A 24,083-nucleotide genomic window follows, 5' to 3' on the forward strand; every position below is an offset into this window, starting at 1 on the left:
GGGCAAGCCGCGCGTCGATCAGGGAGGGGTCGCACCTTCATTCGCGAGTTGCCGTCGTGCGACAACGGGATGTGTCGCGGGTATCCCTGTCATTTCAACGAACTCCCTCAACATTCATGGACGAGGAGACGGAGGCAAGGTTTCATGATACACATAGAGTTTCGGGCTTCGGGCGGCCCGGAAGACGTTGCTGCGCAAAGAGAGAGTCCTGGACCCCAGGGGCAATCAATGGCTGTCCACCTGGAAGGATAGATACCACAAAGTGGACGAAAAGTTGAGAAGCGCTGGCAAGATGCCAGAGAGTCAATTTGACGTTGTTCACTCTCGCGGGTTTCTCTCAAGCCTCGGTGTTAAGCAACCAAGCAAACATCTCGACTTACGAATCCATCTTATGACATCAACTCTGCGGGTTGCGAGTCGTGAGTAACTATGCGTCGTGTCGAGTGTAATGGCAGACAAATCTACACTACGGCGTCGCGGAGAGCCAACCCACATCTTTACAGCCAAGCCCAACTGCAATAGTGCCGTGTATATGTACGAATACAAAATGTACAAACCCCAGAAACATCATGATCCCCTGGAATCATCGACAGAGGCGATGGATTCACCATGCAGCGCAGGGCAGCGTTTAATTGTCCTAAAGTAGCCTGGCGCCTCGGCAATCGGCCGAATTAGCATGCACGGGCCAGCCCGTTGCACCGATCCAAGCCGGGACACAGCAGTGGGGCCCCTCCGCAGGAAATTTTGCAAGGAGAACCGCACAGCAATTGGAAGTACCGGCAGCAAGGTGACATAAGTCCGCAGCGCCACGGGGGAGGCATTGGTTCGTTGTCCATCGAGGCGCGACACTCGACACACAAGACCAACAAACAAGCTCGAAAACATAAGACGACCTCAACAAACTTTCCCTCTTCACCCCCGACGGCGGACCCGATGCCCCGGACCGTCTTGGCCCCGCCCGAACCCCTATCGCGATCGCGACCACCGAACACATGCGTGATGCTCTGGACGAGGAACAAGCCGTCTACCTAAGCCTCCGTCAATTGCGGGCCGTGAAAGGCCGCGCAGAATAACCCCGACACACCTCCTCTCGTTTCCATCACAACATGGCACGCCTACGCAGCGCGGCCCGCTTAAGCTCGCTACCCCTCTCGCCGAACGTTCTGTTTAATCGACAAAGCAGCCGACTCCCTCGCTTTCCCCCTACATCCATACGCGCGTTCGCCCCGTATTCCACATCCGTACCGTCCCCGGACGAAAACAACCACAAGTTCGTTTACAACGTCGCGGCATCCTACATCGCTAAAGGCCGAGGTTACGATCCATCAACCCACGTCTTCCAGTTCAACCCCTACAACCGCGTACAGCCACCGAAGGCTGGTCGGGGAAAGGCTTCACGGCCCGAGTCCGGACAAGATGCTTTCTTTGTAAGCCGCTTTGGCTCCGTCCCCGGCGAGGTGGCGCTCGGCGTGGCAGACGGCGTAGGGGGGTGGATGGACAGCGGCGTCGATCCTGCGGACTTTTCACACGCGATATGCGATTACATGGCGGCATCAGCCGTCGATGCGATTCCCACATCGACAGGGACGGGAAAGCCGCTGACGGCACGGCAACTCATGCAAAAGGGCTACGAAGCCGTCTGTTATGACCGGGCGATCAAAGCCGGCGGTAGCACCGCCATTGTTGGGCTGCTCACATCCGAGGGCCTCCTCGAGGTTGCCAACCTGGGAGACAGCGGCTTCATCCTGCTCCGCTTGAACGGCGTCCATGCGTTTAGTGAGCCGCAGACGCACGCTTTCAACACCCCGTACCAGCTGAGCGTGGTGCCGCCCAGCATGCTGCTCCGGGCAGCCGCCTTTGGCGGGGCACAGCTGATGGACCAACCGCGCGACGCCGAGGTGACACGGCTCCGCCTCCGACATGGTGATGTCCTGGTACTTGCGAGCGACGGTCTCTGGGACAATCTCTTCAACCAGGACGTACTACGGATTGTGAGCCGGACGATGGCACGGGCCGGCGCGTGGGCGAGCACGGAGCGCGGCGTGCAAGTCGCCACAGACCTGCGGCCGTTTACCACGCTAGGCGAAGCCAACACGCCCGCGGCTACCACCCACCCGACGCTCCAGAGCCTTATCGCTACCGAGATTGTCGGCGCGGCCAAGGCCGCTAGTGTCAACGCGAAGCTAGACGGGCCGTTTGCGAAGGAGGTGAAGAGGTATTACCCGCACGAAGTGTGGCACGGCGGAAAGGAAGATGATATTTGCGCCGTGGTGGTGCTGGTATCAGAGGAAGAAGCCCCCACGAAGGCGAAGCTCTGAGCATAGTCCACGACCTGGAAGTCATCGTTTGAGAGCAGCCGTATTTGGTTTTTCAAGAAGCCAAGCGAGCGAGTAAAATGTTGCATTGCAACCTAGCATTTATAGATTACGAAGGCTTTGGACTTTGCAAAATGGCCATTGGAGTTTGCGCCCCTTGGGGGTGAGAACAAGACGACGAGTAATGAACTTAGAAACCATTTCATTGACTACCTAGATATTGTTCACCATCTCGTGTCATCAAGCAAGGCGACACAGCCTACCCATTGGCAACCTCCCTCCCCCTCACAAGGAGCCTGGCTCTCTTGTTACATCGAGGTACCTGCCCTCCCTTCCACCCCCTGCACTAGCCCCCTCTCCCAAAAAGCCGCTCCTGCCTCAACCACTGCAGGTCACGGTATATAAACCCCCTTTTCCCTCCCACTGTCACCAGCTCCTCCCAATGTGCCAAACAGCGTGTTTGGCCCAGCGGTATTGGGAGGAGCATCGCCGGTGCCGTCATAAATCGAAGTGGCCCTGGGTTCGATTCCCGGGGCCAGCGAAGAAAAATCTTTCACCGGAAAGATTTTCGTAACCACCAACCGCTATCCCTCCGGACGGGGATAGGTGCTTGGTGTGTGAGCTTTTTGACTTATTTTGGTCTACCCTATGTCCTACTTTCGTTTTTTTCACGTCTACCCTTTCGCAGCCCCCCTCCAATCATTAATACTTGTAAACTACCTGTGGTGTGGTTTATGATACGTCGGTAGGATTAGCCATCTACAGTCGTGTTGGGATTCATATACTGAAGCAGACTTGTGCGTTTGTTTATCAAGGGCTTCTCTCGACCAACCTTCCGAGGGAGACAACCGGACAACAGACACAAATACTTTAAACAGTTGTACCATGCTTGGGTCTCACATGGACGTAATCCCGTAAACCATCGTGCTGTGGAAAAAAACTTATCCGCAAGTACTGTATTCCCTAATAGAACCCAACAGCAAAACAAAAGGAACGAAGCAGCCTATTGGTTTTCAGGACTTGGAGTAGTCGTCTTCAAGACCTGGGAAATAGACTGGCGTTTCGCATGAACAAGCCAAACTAGGACTTGACGTCTGCTGCACCCCACAAATATGCAGCCTGCCGTCAACCCGCTGGCCCGCCTGCAGGAGACCGATCGGACCGCAGACCCTGCAGCTTTCCAGCCAACGACCGAAAAGTTTATACGTGAATAACCAGAACTGGAGAGTCAATTCCGACCTCTTCCACGACTCTTCCACGATAGCATGTGGGGGTGATATTCGACCTTGAAAAGTGGTCGCAGAGTGCTCATACCCGTAGTCAAGAATAACATTTATTAATTCTCCGACAGACATCCGATATGGCGGCGCCATTTGGACTGTCTGTCCTAACAAAAACGCACCACACTTAGGCCGACAAGTTGCCGAACAAGCCGCAATTGCCGCCAGCATACCCCATCTTAGCCCCCAACATAGCTGTGCATGGACGCAAACATCCCGGTGGATACAAGGCAGGTGAAAAACAATAACCCGCTAACTGAACCCTACAATTACCACGTCCCCATCATCATCCGGCCACGCCGGGGCGCACACACATTATGTAGTACCCGTCATCAACCAGCTCGCGAAAATCCACCCGGCTCCGAGGTCGAACATCCCGACTTGACTTGCCCGGTCTCCCCGGCAATCCCAAGTGCGGCATTGTTCAAGAAAACAAGGGTATATACAAGAAGCCGAATGCATTAGACAGGGGTATTTGTTTCATTTTCCCTTTCAAACCCGACAACGCCAAATCCACCACCCAGGACGGCTGTGGTTTTTTAGTTGAAGAAGATGAGAGCAGCGACGGTGACCAGGACGAAGCCCAGCGGCGAGGCGAAGCGCTGTCCGTTGTTCAGGTCAGGGGGGCTGTTGGTGCCGGTAGGAGCTTCGCGGGTAGTCGAAGGAGTCTGGGTAGTGGTGGAGGTTGACAGCGCTGCATCTTGCGTTAGTTCTCACTTGAAAGTATACAGACTAAACATCTGTGGGCCAACTTACTGGTGGAGGTGCTGGCCTCGCTCGACGTGGTGCTGGAGCTCTTAGTCTCGGTCTCAGTGCTAGTGACGCTGCTAGAAGTGGTGCTGGACTCCTCCGAGGTGGTGCTGCTGGCGCTTGTGCTGGTGGCAGTGCTAGTGCGCTCGACGGTCGACGACGCATCCGTGGAGGTAGGAGTCTCGCCAGTACCCTGGTAGGTGAACGGGACGCTGTAGTTTGGCTCGCCGCTGGCGTCGTCGATCTGGATAGCGTAGGTGCCCGAGGGCAAGTCACTCGGAGTCCACGTGTACGAGGTGCCGGTCTCGCCGGCTGCGGTGGATGTGTTAGCATTTGAGACAACCCGAGATCGCAAGACGACATGGGGACGCTCTTACTGGTGATAGTGGTGACAGGCTTCAGGTCCTTAGATTGCCCGGTCACCAGAGTAATGGTGACGGGTCCCTGGGCGTTGTCCCACTTGAAGGTGAACGGCTGGCCCTCCTCGATGTCGAAGGCAGAGTTAAGCAGCTTAGGCTTAGCGAGCACGGCGGCCGCGAAAACAAGAGCGGTAGCGAAGAACTTCATGTTGGCGGTTGGGTTCGAGAAGAAAGTTTATTTTCGATTAAGCGATTGCTGGTGGCCCACAACATCAGATTAGTTCGATATTCTCCTCGAGGTGGATGAGTTGGGACTGGGGTGTGGGTTGAGATGTCGTGCGTCGCAAGTTGACAAAATGTAATGTGATGCGCCGCGCGGTCGCCCAAGTGCAAACTTACCAAGAGCTGTGGTGGGGTGTAAAAGCGTAAGTTGTGCTGGACGAGCGATTGGATAGTAGTGAAATGTAAATTCGAAATGAACGATCGTGGAGAAGTTGAGGAAATTATCAAGGCAGAAAATGCCTATCTTTGTGAGAGCGAGTGGGACGGATGGGAGGGAAGGAAGGAGGAATCGAGGAAGGAGCCAGCGGCACAACGAACCAAAATACCCTCGGCCGCCCCAAGGACGCGATCGAGGTGGAAGTGACCGTTCCTGCAATGCTCCAATCAGATCCCTCGTCAAGAATTATCATCTCCATTCGCTTCACCCCAGACCATGTTGCAATGGGGAAGCGGCGCAGACGGGAAGTCTGGGCAACATGGGCCGAAGGTGCTAGGCAGGGGGGACGCAGGCCGATGAGACCAGGGTATCTCCGAATCAAGACTGGCGGGAATCGCCAGTTTCGATCCAGCGATTCTTTCCAGTTTTCACCCACGGCGCAGTGACCTTACCCTCAGAGCTCGATGAGGATTTCCAGCCCGTCCCCAAGCCAGCTCTCCGCCAGGAATCCTCCTGCTACACTACTACCGACAGTCGAAACAATCGCACATATTGAGCGGCGACGAAACTCCTTCGTAGCCCCTTAAGGCTTCATCGAGAAGGCAGCGATGACCGAGCCGCGTTCCCGCCGTTCGCAGGCTAGCCCTCGCCGGCGGTTCCCAGGCTAGTGCGGGAGGCGGCGACTTGGGAAATTAGTAGAGCACCTAAGCTGCATTGCTCTTGTTTTCGCGGCTGAGCTTGCACTCGCACTTTGCATCATTGTTGCAATTACCTGCGTACACAAGTCCTTGACAGATCGGTCAGCTCGTCAGACGAGTCTCTCCCTTTGACAGGCGGTGCAAGAGTCACACAACATTGGCCCTTTCAAAGCCGGATGTTGCGCTCTTATTATTTCAATTCTCTCCCACGCCTTTGGGGTTTCTCCAGTCCACACAATGCAGCACAAGGACCAGCACGTGGGAGTCATGTGGATCCTTCATCTCGCTGAGGGACTGATGCGCAAGGGTCTCACTCCGTCACGCAACCAGCACCAATTGCGGATTCTTCTTTCAGGTTGTCGTTGTCATTTGTGGGACAACTCAAGACATCCAGAAGAGTTGAACCGTTGACAAAACCCCCATTTGACACAGAGGTCTGGTGGCACGCAAGACAAACGGAACTTCCCATCGCACAGTAATTACCTGGTAATTGCAGTTTTCTTCCTCGGAGGGCCGGTGGTTGTTCGGCAGCAGCTGTCCGGAACGTTCGGGCGCCGGGGCGAATACACCCTCTTTGGCCGTTTAACTATTATACGTAGTAGTCGGGGAACGACAAGGGGGGTAAGAATAAGGTTGACAACGGCCTTCAATACAAGAAAAACGACCCCGGCGGGGACAAGGTTGTTGAGAGATTACAGTTCGAGTTATTTGACCGGCTAGCCCTTCATATACGTACCACATATCTTGCGAAGAGAAGTAGGTTCGAGGTAGGGTACAGTTGAGCCGATATCAGATGCTCGAAAATCACTGGTGGCGTTTAGTCTGTGCGAGTGTCTCGAAGAGAACAAGCTCAAGCTGGCACTGGTCGTCATTCGCTAGAAGCTAAGTACAGCGTTGTATATTCCACTCACTGCGCCCTCGTGGTTGCGCGTCCCTCTCGCCACCTTGACGATTACTCGTAAGTGTCTTGGTCCAAGGTGTCGGTGTTGTCGAAGGGAATGTCTCGGGGTGCCCAAACATGAGCCGAAGCATTTGCGACAATCACGTCCATATTATTCGTGGGGTTATATCTCACCCAAGTTGAAGGACCAACTCGCGCCTCGCACAACCTTCCCATCCTGGACGGATCGCTGACCAAAATCGCATCGGTGTGTGGTTTCAGTGAAATTCCCGATTTGGGATTCGGCTTTGGCGCATCCATCGCCCGGAGGTGAATGAGTCAACTGACCACACTGACTCTCGGAGCGTTGAAGATGCAAGATGCGACCTCAGCCGTGTAACAGAAGTGTGTTTCACAGATATTCCAAACCAGAAGTCGGCTAGGCTATTTTTCCCGAAACTTCAATTTAGGCTTCACATCTTAGGAACGCCGTTAGGCGCGGGTAAACGGTGAGGGAGAGATCGGTAGGATCGGCGCCGCAATACTTGAACAGCATGGACCGGAGTTGACAACCGAGAAGTTCTGAAACATATTTTCCCGTTCCGAAGATATCTCCCGGGCCGTACTAGAATGCATGCACAGTCCGTCGTACGGGTGCACTTGATGCGCCGTACTACGTACGCTCTTACAAACGGTACGACCTTTCAAGAGGCCAACAACGGCGGCAAGCGGTGAAAGTACTCAGCCGAGGTGACATTCAACAACACCGCGGTGAACTCCTTGGGTCTCTTCAGATAGTGTTCTGAGAGAGGATCCTAGACCCCGCATCTTGTCGATGAAATCATCGAGAGAACCGCCGACACCGAAGTATAACCGCTTCGCGGCAATGATTGCCTTCGCTTCACCCGCTGGCCGGTCGAGGGGCGCTCGCTGGAGGATCGAAAGAAGTGTAGCACCAAAACTCTCGAGTGCGAAGGGGGAGTAAATGGTTTCGGACCCCAACACAAGTGTCTTGGTGTTGTCCGGGAGGCTGGCGGGCACTCCATCTTGGCAAAGTAAATCAACGAACTCCGGAGACCAGGCACCGGAAAGGAAGGAAAGGGTTATCCGGCGTGAGGAAAGAGATTGCTTGAAGGCGTCCACTACCTCCGACGTCAACTCCAGTTCTCCATCGGGAGTGAACGCCTCCTGGACAACGGCGTTCTCAGTCCTCTGCTGCAGAGCCCAAGTCAAGATGAGGTTGGGCAGCGTCACGAGATAAAGGACGGAGGGGTTGTAATCTGCAAGGGTGAGCACTAACGGCGGCTGCTGCTGCGGCTCCTGCTGCTGCTCGGACTTCCTTGCCGCCAGCGCCCACTGGAAAAGAGCGAGCGAGGGCAACGCTGTGCCGCAACCAAGCTGTGAGCATAAAAGGTGGGGTCAGTCAGCAGGAAGCACATCCCCAGCATGTGGAATGCGGAGAAGAACCGACTCGAGACGCTCGGTAGGATAGGAAACAATAAATAAGATAGGAGACATCCGCACCTCGATCAAGACGCATGGCTCTTGTGCCAAGGTTTCCTTGACCCTCTCGTTGGCCAGCACTTTGACCAAATCCACGCTGCTCTCCCAACTCTTGAAGCCGCCTTCGTAAATGCCCGTCTTAACGTCGTGCTCCCCCAGTCCGGCTTCCGATTCGGACGCGTTGGTGTCGGTACCGTCCTCGGCCATCAACTGGACACGCACATCCCACAGCTCGCGACGAGGCAATGAGAGGCTCTCATTGTCACCGCCAAGGTCGACCTCGAGCAAGCTGAAGGCGATCTTGGATGGTAACCTCGCAAGGAGATTGTGGAGGTTGTGTTGGGCCGGGGGCAGCAGCGGTTTGCCTTGGACGGGGAATGCACCGGCGGTTGAGGCTGAGGGTGCTGGGGCGGCTATCGTGCTCGCCACTGGCGGTGTGGAAGTGTGTTGTTGCTGTTGGTCGTCTTCCTCTATGTCATCGCCGGCGAAGGCAAATGAGAATGCCATCTTTTCACGCCCCTGGTCCGGCTCTGAGATTCTTTGCCTTGGTTTTTGTGTCCTGGTCCTTGTCCTTGTTCTCTTCGAAACAATACAATTTCAGGATAAGGTCGCCACCCCGAGTCGATGGCGCCGTTTTGGCGTCCGAGGAATTGATGGTTCTTGTCAGGGTGCACTGCCCAGCTGAGAACCTGGAGAAATTATGATTGTGTGGACAGGAGTCTTTGATGGCCCGTGAAGACGCGCTTTGGAGGGGTTAGCTCACCTTTTTTTTTTTTGCGTTTGGCAGGGCCCTGTGGATCACAAAAAACATGGCGGGGCATGGGCCCCCACAGCGGCTTCCAACATCCTGCCTCCCGGGCCTGCGGGCGAGCCACCTTAGGCCCGGGGACTCTCGCACCGGCAGCTGATTCGCCCCACCCGCAGCTTTTCCCGAACACAACACCAAACGGCTGTGGTTGGACAGAATACGGCTGCAAGACCACGATTCCTAAGTGACGCAGCACGGCGGCTCTGTTTCCGCCCGCCCTCGACCAACACCCTCCCTTCACACTTCGGAACAAAGAAACGGGCAAAAGCATCAAAGCGCAGAAATATTCCCCGCCAAACAATCTGGAATGGCCGATTGGGCGAATGCCCCGAAATGGGACGGCCGTGCCCGAATGATGCCGTCAACGGCTGAACCAACAGCTCTCCTGCCGCCCTGCCACGTCCCGTGTAGTGTATCGTATTCTGTATGGACGCCATCCGCAAGCCTCCAAGCTCGCAAGCTCGCAGGGTAGCATGGAACGCAGCCGTTTCTGGACTACCGATGCACCGCGTGCCTTCTTTCTGGGATCGAGATCCCAGGGGCTCTGGAGCTCGACGCAACGTCCGGGCTCGGACGCCGTAAATCGACCAACGGTAACCAAAGAACGAGATGCGTCCCATCTTGAGCGGGAACTCCTCCCCTCCCCTTAGTGCCAGCAACCCGGCACCTGCAGAATGGTAGCGTCGTAGGTCGTGTCGGAGGTAGTATTTCTTTGAGCCATTCCCTCATGTTTGCCCAGGTCCGAAGCATTGCGGGATTGTCTCTTTTGGCTCTGGAGTTGACCAGCCAGTCTTTGAAAGAAACCTGGAATACGCCCCAGCCTGCAACGTCTTGCCAATCGTGGTCACCTCTAAACGCGCCCAAGTCGAGAACCGGGAGCGGACATTTCCTTTTCTAGAAGAAATATCCCGTGCCCTGCCGCCGCCGCTACCAATGCCTCCACCTCATTCCTTAGATTCGCCCTTGGGGCAGGATATAAGTCCAACCGTTGGCCGTGAGTCAAAAAGGCTCAAGGTTCAGACGGAAGATCTCCCTCAGGAACACCACCACCAGCCGCCACCCGCCCAGAACCAACGCCCTCCAACTCCTCCCGCCTCGTCTTGTTCATCTTCTGAACTAGCCACGACGCCCGTGGAACCCATGGCCCAGCTAAACCCCATCCAAACGACATTTTCGCCCCCACAGCACGGAGCCGAATACTCGATACAGGAGGCACCTCTTGGCTCAGCTCGGCATGTCCGCGTCGTATGCGTTGGCGCTGGTGCGAGCGGTCTTAGCTTGATCCGGGCTTTGCGGCTGCAACTCACCGACTATGAAATCACCGTCTACGAAAAGAATGCGGATGTGGGAGGCACTTGGCTGGTGAACCGGTACCCGGGTTGCCGATGCGATGTCCCCAGCCACAGTTACCAGTTCTCCTGGAAGCAGAAAAAGGACTGGAGCAACTTCTTTTCCGCGGCTGAGGAGATTGGGGCGTACCTTTGCCAGGTGTGCGAGGAAGAGGGGATGAGGGAGTCGATTAAGACTCTGCATCAAGTGGTGTCGGCGCGGTGGGATGAGAAGGAGGGACAGTGGGACCTGATGGTGCGGAATCTGGAGACTAAGGAAGAGTTCAGTGACTCGGCTACTTTCTTGGTGGATGGGACTGGAATTCTGAAGTAAGACGCAGTTGTTTCCGTGAAGACCCGTAGTTTATGGTCAGCGAACTGACCATACGGAACAGCAACTGGAAATGGCCGACTGTCGAGGGCCTCGATACCTTCCAAGGACGTCTCGTTCACACTGCGCAGTGGCCGAAGGATTTTGACCACACGGGGAAAACCATTGCTGTTATTGGCAACGGTTCCAGCGGGGTTCAGGTATTGCCGGAGCTGCAACCAGGTACGAAAATCAGCAGAAGACAGAGTCTCTCGGCTTTGAACTAACATTAACCAGGGGCTGAAAAGTTGTATCACGTTTTCCGGACACCCACCTGGGTAGTCCCACCAAGAATCCACTCCTGGAAGACCATGGGCCAGGCGACGGAGGCGCTCGACAAGATCCAGCTCGATGAACGGGAGAATTTCTCTCAGGAAACGATCGAGAAGTTCAAGTCAGATCCTGAGTTTTATCGCGAGTTTGTGAAGGCGATTGAGGCGGCGGTGAATAATGCGTTCCCCATGGTATGTTCCTTCGAATTCTGTAACAACCCTTGTTAAATTGCTCGCGACTAATATACCGAACCAGATCCTGACGCAAAGCCCAGTCCAGGCTTTTGCGAGGGCAAAAGTGACCGAGTACATGACACTCATGCTCGGCGGGAACCAGGAGCTCTGCAAGGCGTTAATCCCCGAATTTCCACTCGGGTGCCGGAGAATGACGCCTGGCCATGGGTACCTCCAAGCTCTCAGCAAGCCCAACGTTGCCGTGCGCAGGTCTGGTATCAAGCGGTTCGTTGAAGAAGGCATTGAGCTCGACTCAGGCGAGATCCTCAAAGTCGACGCCATCGTCTGCGCCACAGGCTTCAACACCTCCTTCACTCCGCGCTTCCCCATCATTGGCCGAGAGGACAACCTCCAAGACCGGTGGAAAAAGGAGACCCCCAAGGCCTACATGTCCTGTGCCGTGGCCGGGCTGCCAAACTACTTCAGTGCGTCCCGCCCCTCGTGCGTTGTCTGGCAACTCCCGCAATAAACTAACAACCTCCACCCTAGTGTTCTTCGGCCCCAACGCCCCCATCGGCCATGGCAGCGTCTTCACGCTCTCCGAGCACATAGCCAAGTACATCGCCGGCGCCATCCACAAATGCCAGACCCAATCCATCAAAGCCCTTGCTCCCTCCCACGCCGCTGTCGATGACTATTTTGCCCACATCCAAACCTTCATGCCACGCACCGCGTGGGCGGCCCCCAACGGCCGTTCGTGGTTCAAGAATGGCCAGGCTGAGGGCCCTGTCACGGCGCTGCATCCGGGGAGCCGGATTCATTTCTACCACATGCTGGAAGGGTTCAGGGGAGAGGACTGGGAGTATACTTATGTGGGAGAGGGGCAGGGGATTGGAAGGAAGAATCGGTTTGCGTATTTGGGGAATGGGTTTTCGACGAAGGAGTTGGGGCCGGCGGCGAATACGACATGGTATCTTGATTGAGCTCAGAGCCGTTTCTCATGGGGAGATAAAAGGTCTAGGGAGGTACAGAACCTAGGTCGTTTGGTGCATTTTGGCTGGCGGGTGGGGGCTATCCTTATGATCAGGCCATGACTTTTCTCATTTTTCTAACTTTCATCCTCCTTAGTTTAGTTTGGGGAGTTAGACGGGGACAGGTTAATAGTGGAATACACAGCACACATCATCGCCACCCTTGTGTCTCCCACGAGTGTCGGGCCGAATCGGGCCGGCGAATGTTTTGATGCTGGGCTGGGTGGGCTTTAAAGTATGCCTGCGGGCGTTCCTTCCTTCCTCCTCCCAAATCGCGCACAGCACTGTATAACCGCCCCTCCCTCGGCCTCTCCTTCCTAGCAGACCCTCCATCTGACAAATGCCCAACCCCCCGGATGGTGTATTTGGGGCAGCACCGAGCAGTGCCTGCGAAATTAGGCGCCTTCTTGCTCTTTCTGGCAGCTCGACCCACTTGTAAGATCGCTTCCCCGACCAACCATGACAGGTCTATTACGGGAGCGCTCAAAACATTCTAATCTTGGTTACACGCAGACAGCCCAATGCAACAATGAGTGATTCAATTCGACGTTCTACCGTAAGGCTTTCCACTCCCGTTTCCGGTCGCTCGGTCCCTGAAACCCGGGGGCGCTTCCATGGCTTCAAAATGAGGCTTTGAGACTCTGCCAGGCTAGGGACTTGCCGTTTGAACGGTATGCAGTATCTTATTTGGTTGGTGTGACTGAGGACCCCTGGTTGAACATATGAGCGAAGAAGTATGATAGATTTGGAGGGATTTGGTGACGGCAAGGCTCCGACAGGTAGGCGGACTCCTGCATCTATCTGCATGTTAGACGCACCTGTTGTACCCCTGTGGGTGTGGTTCGTGTCTCATTGGAGGACCGCAAAAGGACGACCTAGCCGGGGCGACACGACCAAATATTCCGACGTTGCGGAGCTTGCTCACTCAAAATGAGTCCTGTTCTTTCGGGTTTCTCCAGCCTTGGCGGAGCAATTGCTCAAGTACTGTTGAGAGAACTTGCGCTCGTGGACGATATCGCTGAGTGAAACACTTAATATGGCGTTTGAGGAAGATGAAGCCATTAACCTCCTTTCTCTTGGTAAGTCTGGGCATCTGTTAACTGACCTGAGCAAGTGGCTGACTTTGATCGCAGATGGAGGTGGTGTACGGGGGGTCTCATCTTTGCTCATATTGGATGAGATTATGAACAGGATTAAGGAGCAGTATGGCCTAGACGAAGTCCCCAAGCCGTGCGACTACTTTCACATGATCGCTGGGACCAGCACAGGAGGGTGGGTTTTCGATTAAACATCTGTTGTTTCCGACGAAGGCTAAATTTTGTTAGGCTTATCGCTATCATGCTCGGACGGTTGCGCATGTCTACCAAGGAAGCTTTGCAAGAGTACGATAATTGCGCTGCCCAGATCTTCCGGCTCGGTAACCGGAAATGGAGTCTTTCAGAGAGATTCCGTTCTGCTGCTCTTCAAGCCGCGGTCGAGGGCATTGTAAAGAGACGCGGCCTCGGGGAACTCATGCGGGACGCACAGCGCCATAAAAAAGGAAAGACAATCGTCTGCGTGATGCCATCCAAGTTGATTGAAAAGCCACGGGTTGTGCGATCCTTTGCTGGGGACCCAGGCGAGCGGCATTGGGACGCAAACATCACGATCTGGCAAGCGGCGAGGGCCACAACAGCTGCATCATCCTTCTTCAAACCTCAGAAATTAGGTGGCGAGGGGGATGATATTGAACAAACATACATCGACGCGGCGATCGGGGCTAACAACCCTGTGGGATATCTCTTGGATGAAGCTGTTCTAGAGTTTGGAGCCGGTCGGCGCTTGGGTTGTGTGATCAGCATTGGGACCGGCACCCGCCTTCTTGAGGTTGGGAGGGTGATGACAGGCATCAGGAACTTTCTTCTCGCGCCCTCGTGGTATATTCAATTGATCAAGACGCTGAAGGCTAAAGCAACCGATGCCGAGGAGGCCCACCGCCAGTTGGAGTTAAGGTTGGCCCCCTTTCCCGGCTCTTACTTCCGTTTCAATGTTCCCGATGCGGCGGCAAAGGTTGGGTTACACCATTACAAACGGATGCCGACACTGAAATCCTTGACGAAGGCCTACCTCGCCGACAAAAAGGTCAACGCCCAAGTCTCACAAATTGCAGAGCTGCTGAAAACCGACGGCTTCGAGCACGGCCTCGTGCTCGGTCATCTAAGTACGAAGCGAACTATCCCGAGGTATTCCCCTCCGGGGTGAATTATGCTAACACCATTTAACGTAGGTATTGACAAGGAACAAGTCATTCTGTCAACTTCTTTCCGACAGATGGCCCCATCAAGCTCTTTCTTTACCGGGAGACAAGACATCCTAACCGCCATGGACTTACTCTTCTCCCCGCGACATACTGGAGGCAGTCCCCGCCGAGAGTGTCTACTATACGGGGCACCCGGTGTAGGGAAGTCGGAGATTGCCAGGAAGGCCAGCGAGATGTTTGATAGGAGGTTTGTGATCCGAGTTACCCCCCCTGAATGCATCTAACCAGAAACAGGTTCAAGTACATCTTTTTTATCGACGGCACAATGGGCTCTTCAATCCGCTACAGCTACAGCCAGATTGCCAAAAAGTACAACCTCGGGAGTGGAAGCCCGGAGGTGATGCAAAGGCTGGCTATGAATTGGATTGAGGAGTTAACGGACGAGTGGCTCATGATATTTGATGACTGCAACATGGAAAATCGGCACAGCAATCTCCCCGGTCGAAGCAGAGGAAACATCATCTATACCACGCGGCTGACGACCCTGACCTACAGCTTGACCGCAGGTTCAATATTCGAAATTACAGAACTCGGCACTCAAGATGCGGTAGAGCTCCTTCTCAAAGCGGCTGGGCTGCCGGAGACTACAATCAGCGACGCAGACCGGGCCTTGGCTAGGACCATTGTGAAGGAGCTGGGTGGACTCCCTCTTGCGATCGGCACTGCAGCAGCATCAATCAGGGACGGGATGACATTGAGCGGGTTCCTTACACTCCACCGGGAACGCAAGGTTCGCGTCCTCCATGACCCACGCTTTGAGGACAATATTGAGAATGCAACAGTCTACGCCGTCTTCGAAGTATCCTACGACGCCCTCAAAGCACGCCAACGCCGAGGGGGACGACAACTCAGCGGACGGATCGCTAGAAGTGCCGCTAAGCTACTGAGCTTGCTCGCTTTCTACCATACCAGGGACTTCCCCTTATCTGCCTTGGGTCGCGCAGCGCAGGAGCGGCAGAAACGCAATGCTCATATGGCGTATCCGTTAAGCGGTATCCTAGAACCACCCGACATAGACCTTGAGATTCTGTTCGGCTGCGTCAATGAGGAGGGGAGATGGGACTCAGCCTGGGTGTCTGCAGCGCTGAATCTGCTGGAGACTTTGTCGCTGGTCAAGGTAAACCACGACCAGGACAGCGTCTCTATGCACAATTTAGTCCACAGTTGGGCTCGGATAAGACTGGAAAAGGACCTGTTCCAGAGGTATTCTCTGATCGCCCAAATCATCATCTCTGAATCTATCGTACTCTCGCCAAAGTGGAGGGACAAAGCGGATGCTCTCTCTGTTGGGCCCCACGCCCGTGTGTGTTTCAAGCACCCTTCGAAAGACTTGCGTCATGATCAATACCAGGCCCAGATGCAATTAAAAAGGGCTTGGATGTACCAGTTAAACAAGAAGTTTGACAAGGCGGAAATGCTTTACGCGGAGTGTCTTCGTTACTGGAAAGTGGAACACGGCAACGACTCGTGGAGTGTGGTCAACATTTTGAACCGGATGGCGATGATGTATCATGAAATGGGGCGCCTTGGGGATGCCGAGCTCACTTACTTGGAGCTTATAAATAAGCTTGACACGAGGCTAAAAGATTTCGACGGGCCCCCTCCGAAACGCCCTGTTCAAGATCCTGCAGATGAGCCAAAGACAGGCCATCGAGATCCAGATGGGACATATTCTCCGACTCGGCCGCACGACAGCCCGGCACTCTCCATTCAAAATCAGCAAAGGATGAGACGTCGCGTCGCTAACGCCTTCGAAAGTGTGCTTCACGGCGATTCTTCAAAGCATGGGAAGAGTCTCGAAGGAAACCCACCGACTGTGTTAGAACCAGAATGGCCAAGACTCATTGAATCACGCCGCCCCAAGGCTCCCGAGGACCCGGATGAGATCTTGGCTGTACTTTGCGTTCACCATGCGGACCTGGCAAAAGTTTACATCGACCAGGATAGAGAAGGTATGGGGGTGCGCATGCTACTTCAAGCTGCTCGCAGGCTCGAAGCCCTGCTCCCGCCAGACAGTCCAGAGCTCCAACGGGTTCAGAACGAGGCTATGGCACTTACTGAGCCCGGGAACCTTAAGTTTTGGAAGAAACGCATGGAAGAAATTGAGAACAACCTTGAACCTGGAAGCGACTTCATGGAGTCCGACACGGTCTGGCCGGTCTTTGTTTTTCTCGCCGACTGTCTGCTAAAGAATAGGGGATATCGCTTTGCGTACGAGAGGTACTGCGACGCGTTGACGCTTTTCGAACGGGTTCACGGTCCGAACGACAAAAGAGTCCTTCAGATCCTCCGCCACATGGTTGTCTGCACAGTGGATAGCGGCGACTGTGACCTCGGCGTGAAAATTGCGAGGGACTGCCTCAAACGGGCAAAGCTGGCGTATGGGGAGTGCCATCAGGAGACGGTGTTGGCGATGGAAATGCTTTATGAGGCCCGGTTCTTCCAGCAACTCGGACTCGACGACGAAGGGGAGAGGTTACTACGTGATGCCATTGCGCAATCGGAAAGAGCCGTTGGACTCACCCACTCTATAACTGTGCGATTACAGAGACAATTGAAGAGATTGACCAGGGACCATAAGAAACCGGCTGTCGGACCTCTTGCCAACCTGGACCGAGATCCCCCGACACCGGAACGAAGGTATTATTCGTTGAAAAAGAGCGTGGAACAAGCGGAAGCCACGTTTGGGAAAGACCACGTCATCACCAAAACCTATGCACGCTACTTAGGTCCCGCGCCGACAAGAACGCTCGAGGAAGAGTTCGAGCGGTTACTTGCCGCCTTTGGGCCCCATAATCAATTGACCATAAGCCGCCACGAGGAGTTGATGAGCCAACGAGGTCCTTTTGACGAGCCCGTTTATCAGAAGGCAGCACCCATCCCGGTCATCGGGTACTGTGCTTGCGGTAGCCAGCTGCATGCGGAGGGATCACGAGAAAACGAAGCCTTCGTTTGGGAGCTGGAGGGCTTCGAGTTTAATGATTGGAAAACAGAAGACTCGGGCGTTGCATTTGGGGATGAGCTGAACAGCGTGCCAAACACGCCGGGTAAAACAGTTGACAGGACAAAGGGTAACGTTGGGGACCGGTGGCGAAACAGGCCTGTCTTTAAGTGCGGTTTATTTTAGTAGTCGATCGCGATGATAATCTAGATTTGACGTTAGAGAGTTTTAGTGTAATGACTGATTAAAACCCTGTAAATCAAAACTGACATTCGGCTACGTTTCTAGGATAATAAACACAATAATCCGTAATTATCAACTGATAAATTCCGAGGCCAATTTTCCCAGCCGTTTGGATTGGGAAGAAGATGCCCGGGCATGTCATATCGTTCGGCAAATGTTAGAGTTGCGGTATGCTCTTGATGATTCAGGGGCTTTCAATTGCGGAGGGATCTCAGGGGTTTGTGTCCTCTTAGTTATGTACACCCCACTTCGGTCCGTTGGCTGGCCACCTAGGTATGTCGCAATGCGGGTAGGCGCCTCCCAGGCCCCGGCAGAAAGCCGCAAGCTGCAGGTCTCTTCCCCCAACACGCCAATGCAAAACTGCAAAGGAATTCGTTACACCTCGGCAGATTGGACCCCTCGAGGCTCTCCAGTGCTCGGCGACAATATGGCCCTGCTGCGACCCGACTTCCTCACGGCTACCTTTATCCATCGATTTCCTACGGCGTTAGAGCTGATGAGAGGACCAGGCTGCTGTGAGACAACAGACTTGTTTGTTTGCCCTGCGAAAGCTCAAGATGAAGCCTTTTTCGGCTAGGCATCAGTTTTTTAGTTTTTTTTTTTTAGTTATGTTCAATGTACATAGCACTCACCCTGTCTGTCATGGCGACTGCTAATCTCAGCCTGCTCTCCATCCCTCAGCTTGAACGTTTTATTTTCGGGTCTGGCGGTTAAGTCGCCAGTCATTTTGAAGCTTTCCCATGATCGCCCCACTCTGATCGCGGTCCAGCCGCCTGAGTTGTCATGGGAAATGGAAACAAATCACTCAGCAGAGGGGCTTGTTTCAGCACCCGGTGGCTTCTGCGGGCTGGAAATGTAACCACAACCCCTGCGCCTACGCAGTATGATCTGGCCCCAATTAGAGGGCCGGGCCACGCTTCAGCTATTGTGGGCGACGTCTGTCCTGGGCCGACGCCAGACTGAGGTGATAAAACGAAACCACAGCCTTGCCTCCCGGTTTTGTTTTTTCCTCTCTGTTCTGCCTCAAGAGGATGGGTAACTCGTGTCAAACGTGTTGCCGACGCCGGTGAATCACACTCCCTTTGACCAACAACTAATAAAAACCATGCCCGAATACCACTCTTCCCAGCATGGGCCCGTCAACCTCCTGTCGCTCGGTAGGTTCAACTTGAGGCGTGGGTATGGGGGACTGTGTTAACTCGGTGTAGATGGCGGTGGTGTCCGGGGTGTCTCATCGCTTGTTATTCTCGACGCGATCATGAACCAGATCAAGGATCTGTACCAGCTCCCAGAAACCCCGAAGCCCTGCGAATTCTTCCACATGATCGCCGGAACCAGCACTGGGGGGTAAAGCGCTCTAGCCAGCTAAAATGCATGAAATTGAATCGTGATACTAAGTTTTATTTCCTAGGCTCATCGCTATCATGCTTGGGCGGCTGCGGATGTCGACGCAAGAGGCCCTCGAGGCATATGATGAATGTGCTACGAAGATCTTCTCAAGACAAAATCGCAAGCGGTCAAGCTTATCGGACAGATTCAAAGCTGTTGCCCTTCAAAAAGCCATCGAGGAAATCGTGAAAAAGCGCGGGCTTGGCGACGATATGCGAGACCCGGATGACACTGACAAAGGCAAGGTCTTTGTGTGCACCATGCCGTCTAATAACATAGGCCAGCCTAGACTTGTACGCTCTTATTATCCGGATCCGGGGCTTGGGGATGATTGGGACGAGGATGTCAAAGTCTGGGAGGCCGCAAGAGCAACTACGGCCGCTTCATCGTTCTTCAAGCCGCAGAAGCTGGGAAAGGGGCATTTGGCGCAGGCGTACATTGACGCAGCAATCGGCAGCAACAATCCAGTGAACTATCTTCTCCCAGAAGCACGTGGGGAGTTCGGTACTGCGAGACGACTTGGTTGTGTGGTGAGCATTGGCACTGGCACCCGGAATAATGAACTCGACAGGGAGTCGGTGAGCGGGATGCGAAGTTTCCTCACTCTTCAAGGGCTACGCAATGTCTTTGGCATGGTCAAAACGCTCAAGAACACGGCGACCGACGCAGAGGAGTCTCATCGACAGCTCTTAGCACGGCTGAACTCGTTTCCCGATTCATATTATCGCTTCAACGTACCCTCGGCCGCTGCGCAAGTCAAACTGCACCACTATCGGAAAATTCCAGAGCTCAAGTCCCTGACAGCTCAATACCTCGCCGGGCCAGAAATTTCGGGCCAGGTCGTGCAGGTCGCGCGGGCGCTGAAAACAGGCATATTTCACCATGGACTCACACTGGGTCTTGTCCGTACGTGATCCCCACTTTGTATCCGTGGAATGAAGTACATGTACTTGACATATTGGTGGGCGTGCTAACATGAGACAGATGATCTGGACCCGGAGCAGGTACTTCTTCAGACCCACAATCCTCGATCCAGGGGCATGACAAGCGCCTTTTTCACCGGAAGAGAAGATGTCCTGCAGAGATTAGACACATTTTTCCCCCAACGCGACACTGGTGGGAAACCTCGGCGAGAGTTCCTGCTTCACGGAATGGGCGGTGTTGGGAAGTCTGAAGTCGCCCTTAAATTTTCCGAAGTTTTCGAAGAAAGGTTCGTGATATCCTTACTCGTCCTCGTGTTACTGAGGAGGAAGAGGATTTAACATAGCTACAGATTCAAATACATATTTCAAATCGACGGGTCGATGCCTGCTACAGTCGCTCAAAGTTATGCGGCAATTGCTAAAAAGTATAATCTCGCCTCCCAGGGGAGTGTCGAATCCTTGATGAACGTTGCGAAGCGTTGGATAGAGGAGCAAACAGACGAATGGCTCATGATATTCGATGACTGCGATTTGGATGATCGGGACGGCCATCTTCCTGGGAGAGGGAAAGGGAGCATCATCTACACGTCCCGGTCAACCGTACTTAGAGGCGACCTTCCTTCTGATTGCTCCCTCGAAATCGAATGCTTCTCCGAAGAACATGCGATCGAACTTCTTCTCAAAGCATCCGGGCGAGAATCCGGGCCTGACGCCGAAGATCTTGATTCGGCACGAGCTATTATCCAGGAGGTTGGCTCCTTACCCATGGCCATTAGCAATGCAGCAGCAACCATCAGGGAACGGAGATCATCCTTGGACCGTTTCCTCAAGAAAATCAAGGAAGAAAAGGTTCGCATCCGCTCAGACCCTCGTTTCAAGGGCAAGAATATTGAGAACACAGCAGTCTACGCCGTCCTAGAAGTCTCTTACGAAGCACTCATGACGCAAAGGAGAAGAACTGGGAGGGGTGGGTCGGGCGCCGCGGCGCGCGTTGCAGCCAAAGTTCTCACGATTCTAAGCTTCTTCCATCATCAAAATATTCCAATAGAGACTCTAACGAGGGTAGCTAAAGAGAGGGCAACCCAGAAGACGAATTTAATCGTCCCTCTGAGGGACTTGGTGAGCCCACCCGACCGGGACTTGGACCGTCTCTTTATGCTGAAGGAGGACGGTGAATGGAACCCCCACTACTTTGGCGTGGGGATGAACGTCCTCGAGGCGTTTTCGTTGATCAAAACTAACGCGCAAAATGCCACCATTTCGATGCACGTCATGATTCATGATTGGGCACAGGACAGGCTGGACGCCGAGATGTACAGGCAGTACGATAATTTGACGAGGACTATTCTTACCGAATCCATTTTCATATCGCAGAACTGGACTGACTCCTTTTTTGTCCATGAATTGCAACCGCACCTCGATCCTGCTCTCAAACGAGGCTCACCCTGGTCTCCGCACGAGAATCATCAGGGCTGGTTGCATCTTAGAATCGGCTGGTACCACTTCCTCGCGAAGGATTTCAAGGCGGCCGAGAAAGCGTTTTTGGATGCTTTGAGCATTTGCAAGGTGCAAAAACGCCTTCAGATCGGGGATCTACTTCAGACCTTGGCTAATTTGGGTTTACTATATCATGAGGTCGGACGATTGGGGGAAGCTGAGCTTGTGTTCTGTGAGCTTATCGACAGGGTCAGGGGCAAGATTATGGACTATGAAGCCCTCTTAGTGGAACACCGGGGTGAAGCCAATAACCAGGCAGAACAAGAAAGAACAACTCAGGAACGGCATGAGAAGCAACGGCTGGGTCGCGCCTACCGCGAGGGCTTGGATGCATTTGCGAAGCGCCTAGGAAAAGTCGATGCCGAGGCGCTGCCTAGCACTATTTTGCGACGATGCCTGCCCCAGATTTTACAAGGCTGGCACAATGGTACAAAATTATCTGGACCTAGGGGACCAAGACCTGGCCACCCAGACATCAAAAAACTCGAGGATGAGGTTCAGCACCTCCAGCTGCTGCATACAGAGATCCACGCCGAGCTAGCAAGAGTGTACGTGAGCCAAGACCGGATGGGCCAGGCCAAGAGTCTATTTACGCAAGCACTGCGGTTCTTCAAGGAGGACGGGTATCTATCACATCAGAGTCCATGGATTATGCGACTGGAACACGCTATGAAAACCTTCACAGACCCCGGAGACCTACCATACTGGAAGGGTCGTATCGACATGACGTCGGATCTTGCGGACACAGGGTACCGTGACTTTCCGGAACATGACGGGTTTTTGGAGTTGGCGATTGCTTGGACGAACTGCCTGATGAAAAACAACATGTGGGACGCCGCGCTCAATTACCAGGAGAAAATTCGTCATCACTTTGTCATGATTCGAGGACCCAACGACTGGAAGGTTTTGGGGTTAATGCGGCAGCTGGTGGACTGTTATGTGCACCGCGAAGGGCGCGGGCCGGCCGTGAAAATCGCAAGGGAATGCGTTGACCGGGCAGAAAAGACATATGGGGAAAACCATCATGAGACGGTGTTGTCGATGGAGAAGCTTTGCGAAGCGCTCCAGTTCGAAACCTTGGACGCGGATGATGAGGTGACAACAATTTTGCAAAGCGCGCTTGCCAGATCAGAGATAGCTCTGGGCGCGAACCACCGGACGACGAAACGGATCAAAGAATGGTTCCTTCTCTCCAGATCAACTTCCAAGCAGCCCAAGGAACTTCCCATCGAACCAAACGGAGAACGTGTGAACGGCATCAATTGGCAAGATAGCATAGACCTCCTGAATGATTTCACTGCTACCTTGGGTGAGCAACACATCCTCACCAAACGCCAAGCACGCCTTGTTGGCGATGGGCCGCCGAGTACGTTTGAAGAGTACGTCGAAAGAGTGCAGGCGTCTTATGGGCCACAGAGTCGAGTAGCGAAAGCGGCAGCGAACTTCCTCGGAACGTGGCAAGAGCAAGCAGCGGAAATAAGGAGGCTTAAACAGCGGGCCGAGCCGCGACACGGCGAAGGCCTCCCCGAGTATTGTACATGCGGCGAGCTAGTACACGCCGAGGGGTCAAAGGCGCATCGGGTGCCCATACCAATTTACTTTGAGGGCCGGGACATCGGGGCCACTGGAGCCCGCTAGACGGCCTAAGGCTAAGATGAATGAACGCGTGCCGGTTTATATGTGTGGAATGTGCTATTAGTCTTAATCCTCTCTCATTCTTTTGCTACGGGGCCGGTCTTGGTGCTAAACATGCGCACCTGTCATAGGAAGAGACTAGGTACGAGAACGGCTGATGAGTATTGATGAGAAAGTCGACTCCGGCGAGAAAAAAGAAAGAAAGAAAATCCAGGGAGGAAATGCGAGCGTGCTCAGGATGAGGCTGCCCATAAGGCATCCAATACACAATATAGGCCGTGGCCTTCCGCTAATACAGGTTCTTTCGGCGTAAATAGGTAGGTACCTAGTGAAGAAACATGTTCTTGAGCGACATTCCAAGTTCAGAGCTGTCTCGCATTATACTCTTCATTTGGTTATTTTCGACAAGCACCTCACTCACTTCTTCCCCATCGCACTTAGATACAAGGTTCAGACTGCTGTTGCCAACTGCTGTGTCCTCTGCTGGGCAGTGATGTTAACTAGGTAGGTATCATTGGAGTGCAGGCCCCAAAGATGCGCTCAATGAGCGGCAGTGCAATCAATACCGTGCGATAACGCAAGGCACCTCGACTTAACGGAACCAACACGCCCTTTTTTGAGACAACGTGTGAAGGGGCCCTGATTTTGCACATAAGAAAAATGAAGCTTTTTGTTATTTTTATTCTGGGACCGTCCGATAGGTAGGATGCATGTACCCGAAGCACACAACTAGCAGGCTCAGGCGGTTAGGATGCCATGCCATTGGTCTGCCCACCAATGAGCCGCTGCGTGTTTGACACCGAGAGACACGACTGGGTCGATTCGGACTGGACAAGGCTCTGACCGTCAAGCACTATAAACCTCAACAATGAGACCCAATTCAGAGACGGGGCTTTCCTCGTTTATTTCCTCTTTTCCCCTGCACCGTGCAGCCCAACGGGTATGCTCA

General features: G+C 53.9%; 6 protein-coding genes across 6 annotated transcripts; 4 read left to right on the forward strand and 2 right to left on the reverse strand.

Moving 5' to 3' along the window:
- Positions 1-1,106: 1,106 nt before the first annotated feature.
- C8A04DRAFT_35717 (phosphoprotein phosphatase) lies at positions 1,107-2,318 on the forward strand (the record flags this gene model as incomplete). The annotated part of the gene is made up of 1 exon (XM_062783268.1): positions 1,107-2,318. One exon carries the CDS (start codon positions 1,107-1,109, stop codon positions 2,316-2,318), a length of 1,212 nt encoding a protein of 403 aa, XP_062638807.1.
- Positions 2,319-4,134: 1,816 nt separating this feature from the next.
- On the reverse strand, positions 4,135-4,912 carry C8A04DRAFT_35718 (Ser-Thr-rich glycosyl-phosphatidyl-inositol-anchored membrane family-domain-containing protein; the record flags this gene model as incomplete). Its single annotated transcript, XM_062783269.1, has 3 exons — positions 4,135-4,289; positions 4,352-4,657; positions 4,723-4,912. 3 exons carry the CDS (start codon positions 4,910-4,912, stop codon positions 4,135-4,137), a joined length of 651 nt encoding a protein of 216 aa, XP_062638808.1.
- A 2,550-nt stretch (positions 4,913-7,462) lies between these two features.
- On the reverse strand, positions 7,463-8,731 carry C8A04DRAFT_10609 (uncharacterized protein; the record flags this gene model as incomplete). Its single annotated transcript, XM_062776648.1, has 2 exons — positions 7,463-8,119; positions 8,246-8,731. 2 exons carry the CDS (start codon positions 8,729-8,731, stop codon positions 7,463-7,465), a joined length of 1,143 nt encoding a protein of 380 aa, XP_062638809.1.
- A 1,441-nt stretch (positions 8,732-10,172) lies between these two features.
- On the forward strand, positions 10,173-12,159 carry C8A04DRAFT_35720 (putative sterigmatocystin biosynthesis monooxygenase stcW; the record flags this gene model as incomplete). The annotated part of the gene is made up of 5 exons (XM_062783270.1): positions 10,173-10,690; positions 10,756-10,913; positions 10,968-11,194; positions 11,259-11,661; positions 11,726-12,159. 5 exons carry the CDS (start codon positions 10,173-10,175, stop codon positions 12,157-12,159), a joined length of 1,740 nt encoding a protein of 579 aa, XP_062638810.1.
- A 1,084-nt stretch (positions 12,160-13,243) lies between these two features.
- Positions 13,244-17,633, forward strand: C8A04DRAFT_10577 (uncharacterized protein; the record flags this gene model as incomplete). The annotated part of the gene is made up of 6 exons (XM_062776639.1): positions 13,244-13,286; positions 13,341-13,479; positions 13,533-14,407; positions 14,474-14,693; positions 14,741-16,912; positions 17,147-17,633. The coding sequence occupies 6 exons, from the start codon at positions 13,244-13,246 to the stop codon at positions 17,631-17,633; spliced, it is 3,936 nt and encodes a 1,311-aa protein (XP_062638811.1).
- Positions 17,634-18,795: 1,162 nt separating this feature from the next.
- On the forward strand, positions 18,796-23,137 carry C8A04DRAFT_26693 (uncharacterized protein; the record flags this gene model as incomplete). Its single annotated transcript, XM_062780013.1, has 5 exons — positions 18,796-18,847; positions 18,899-19,037; positions 19,102-19,985; positions 20,064-20,289; positions 20,353-23,137. The coding sequence occupies 5 exons, from the start codon at positions 18,796-18,798 to the stop codon at positions 23,135-23,137; spliced, it is 4,086 nt and encodes a 1,361-aa protein (XP_062638812.1).
- Between the last annotated feature and the right edge of the window lie 946 nt (positions 23,138-24,083).

The sequence above is a fragment of the Dichotomopilus funicola genome (genome assembly GCF_033296635.1).
Source record: "Dichotomopilus funicola strain CBS 141.50 unplaced genomic scaffold C8A04scaffold_15, whole genome shotgun sequence".
Taxonomy (NCBI): Eukaryota; Fungi; Ascomycota; class Sordariomycetes; order Sordariales; family Chaetomiaceae; genus Dichotomopilus; species Dichotomopilus funicola.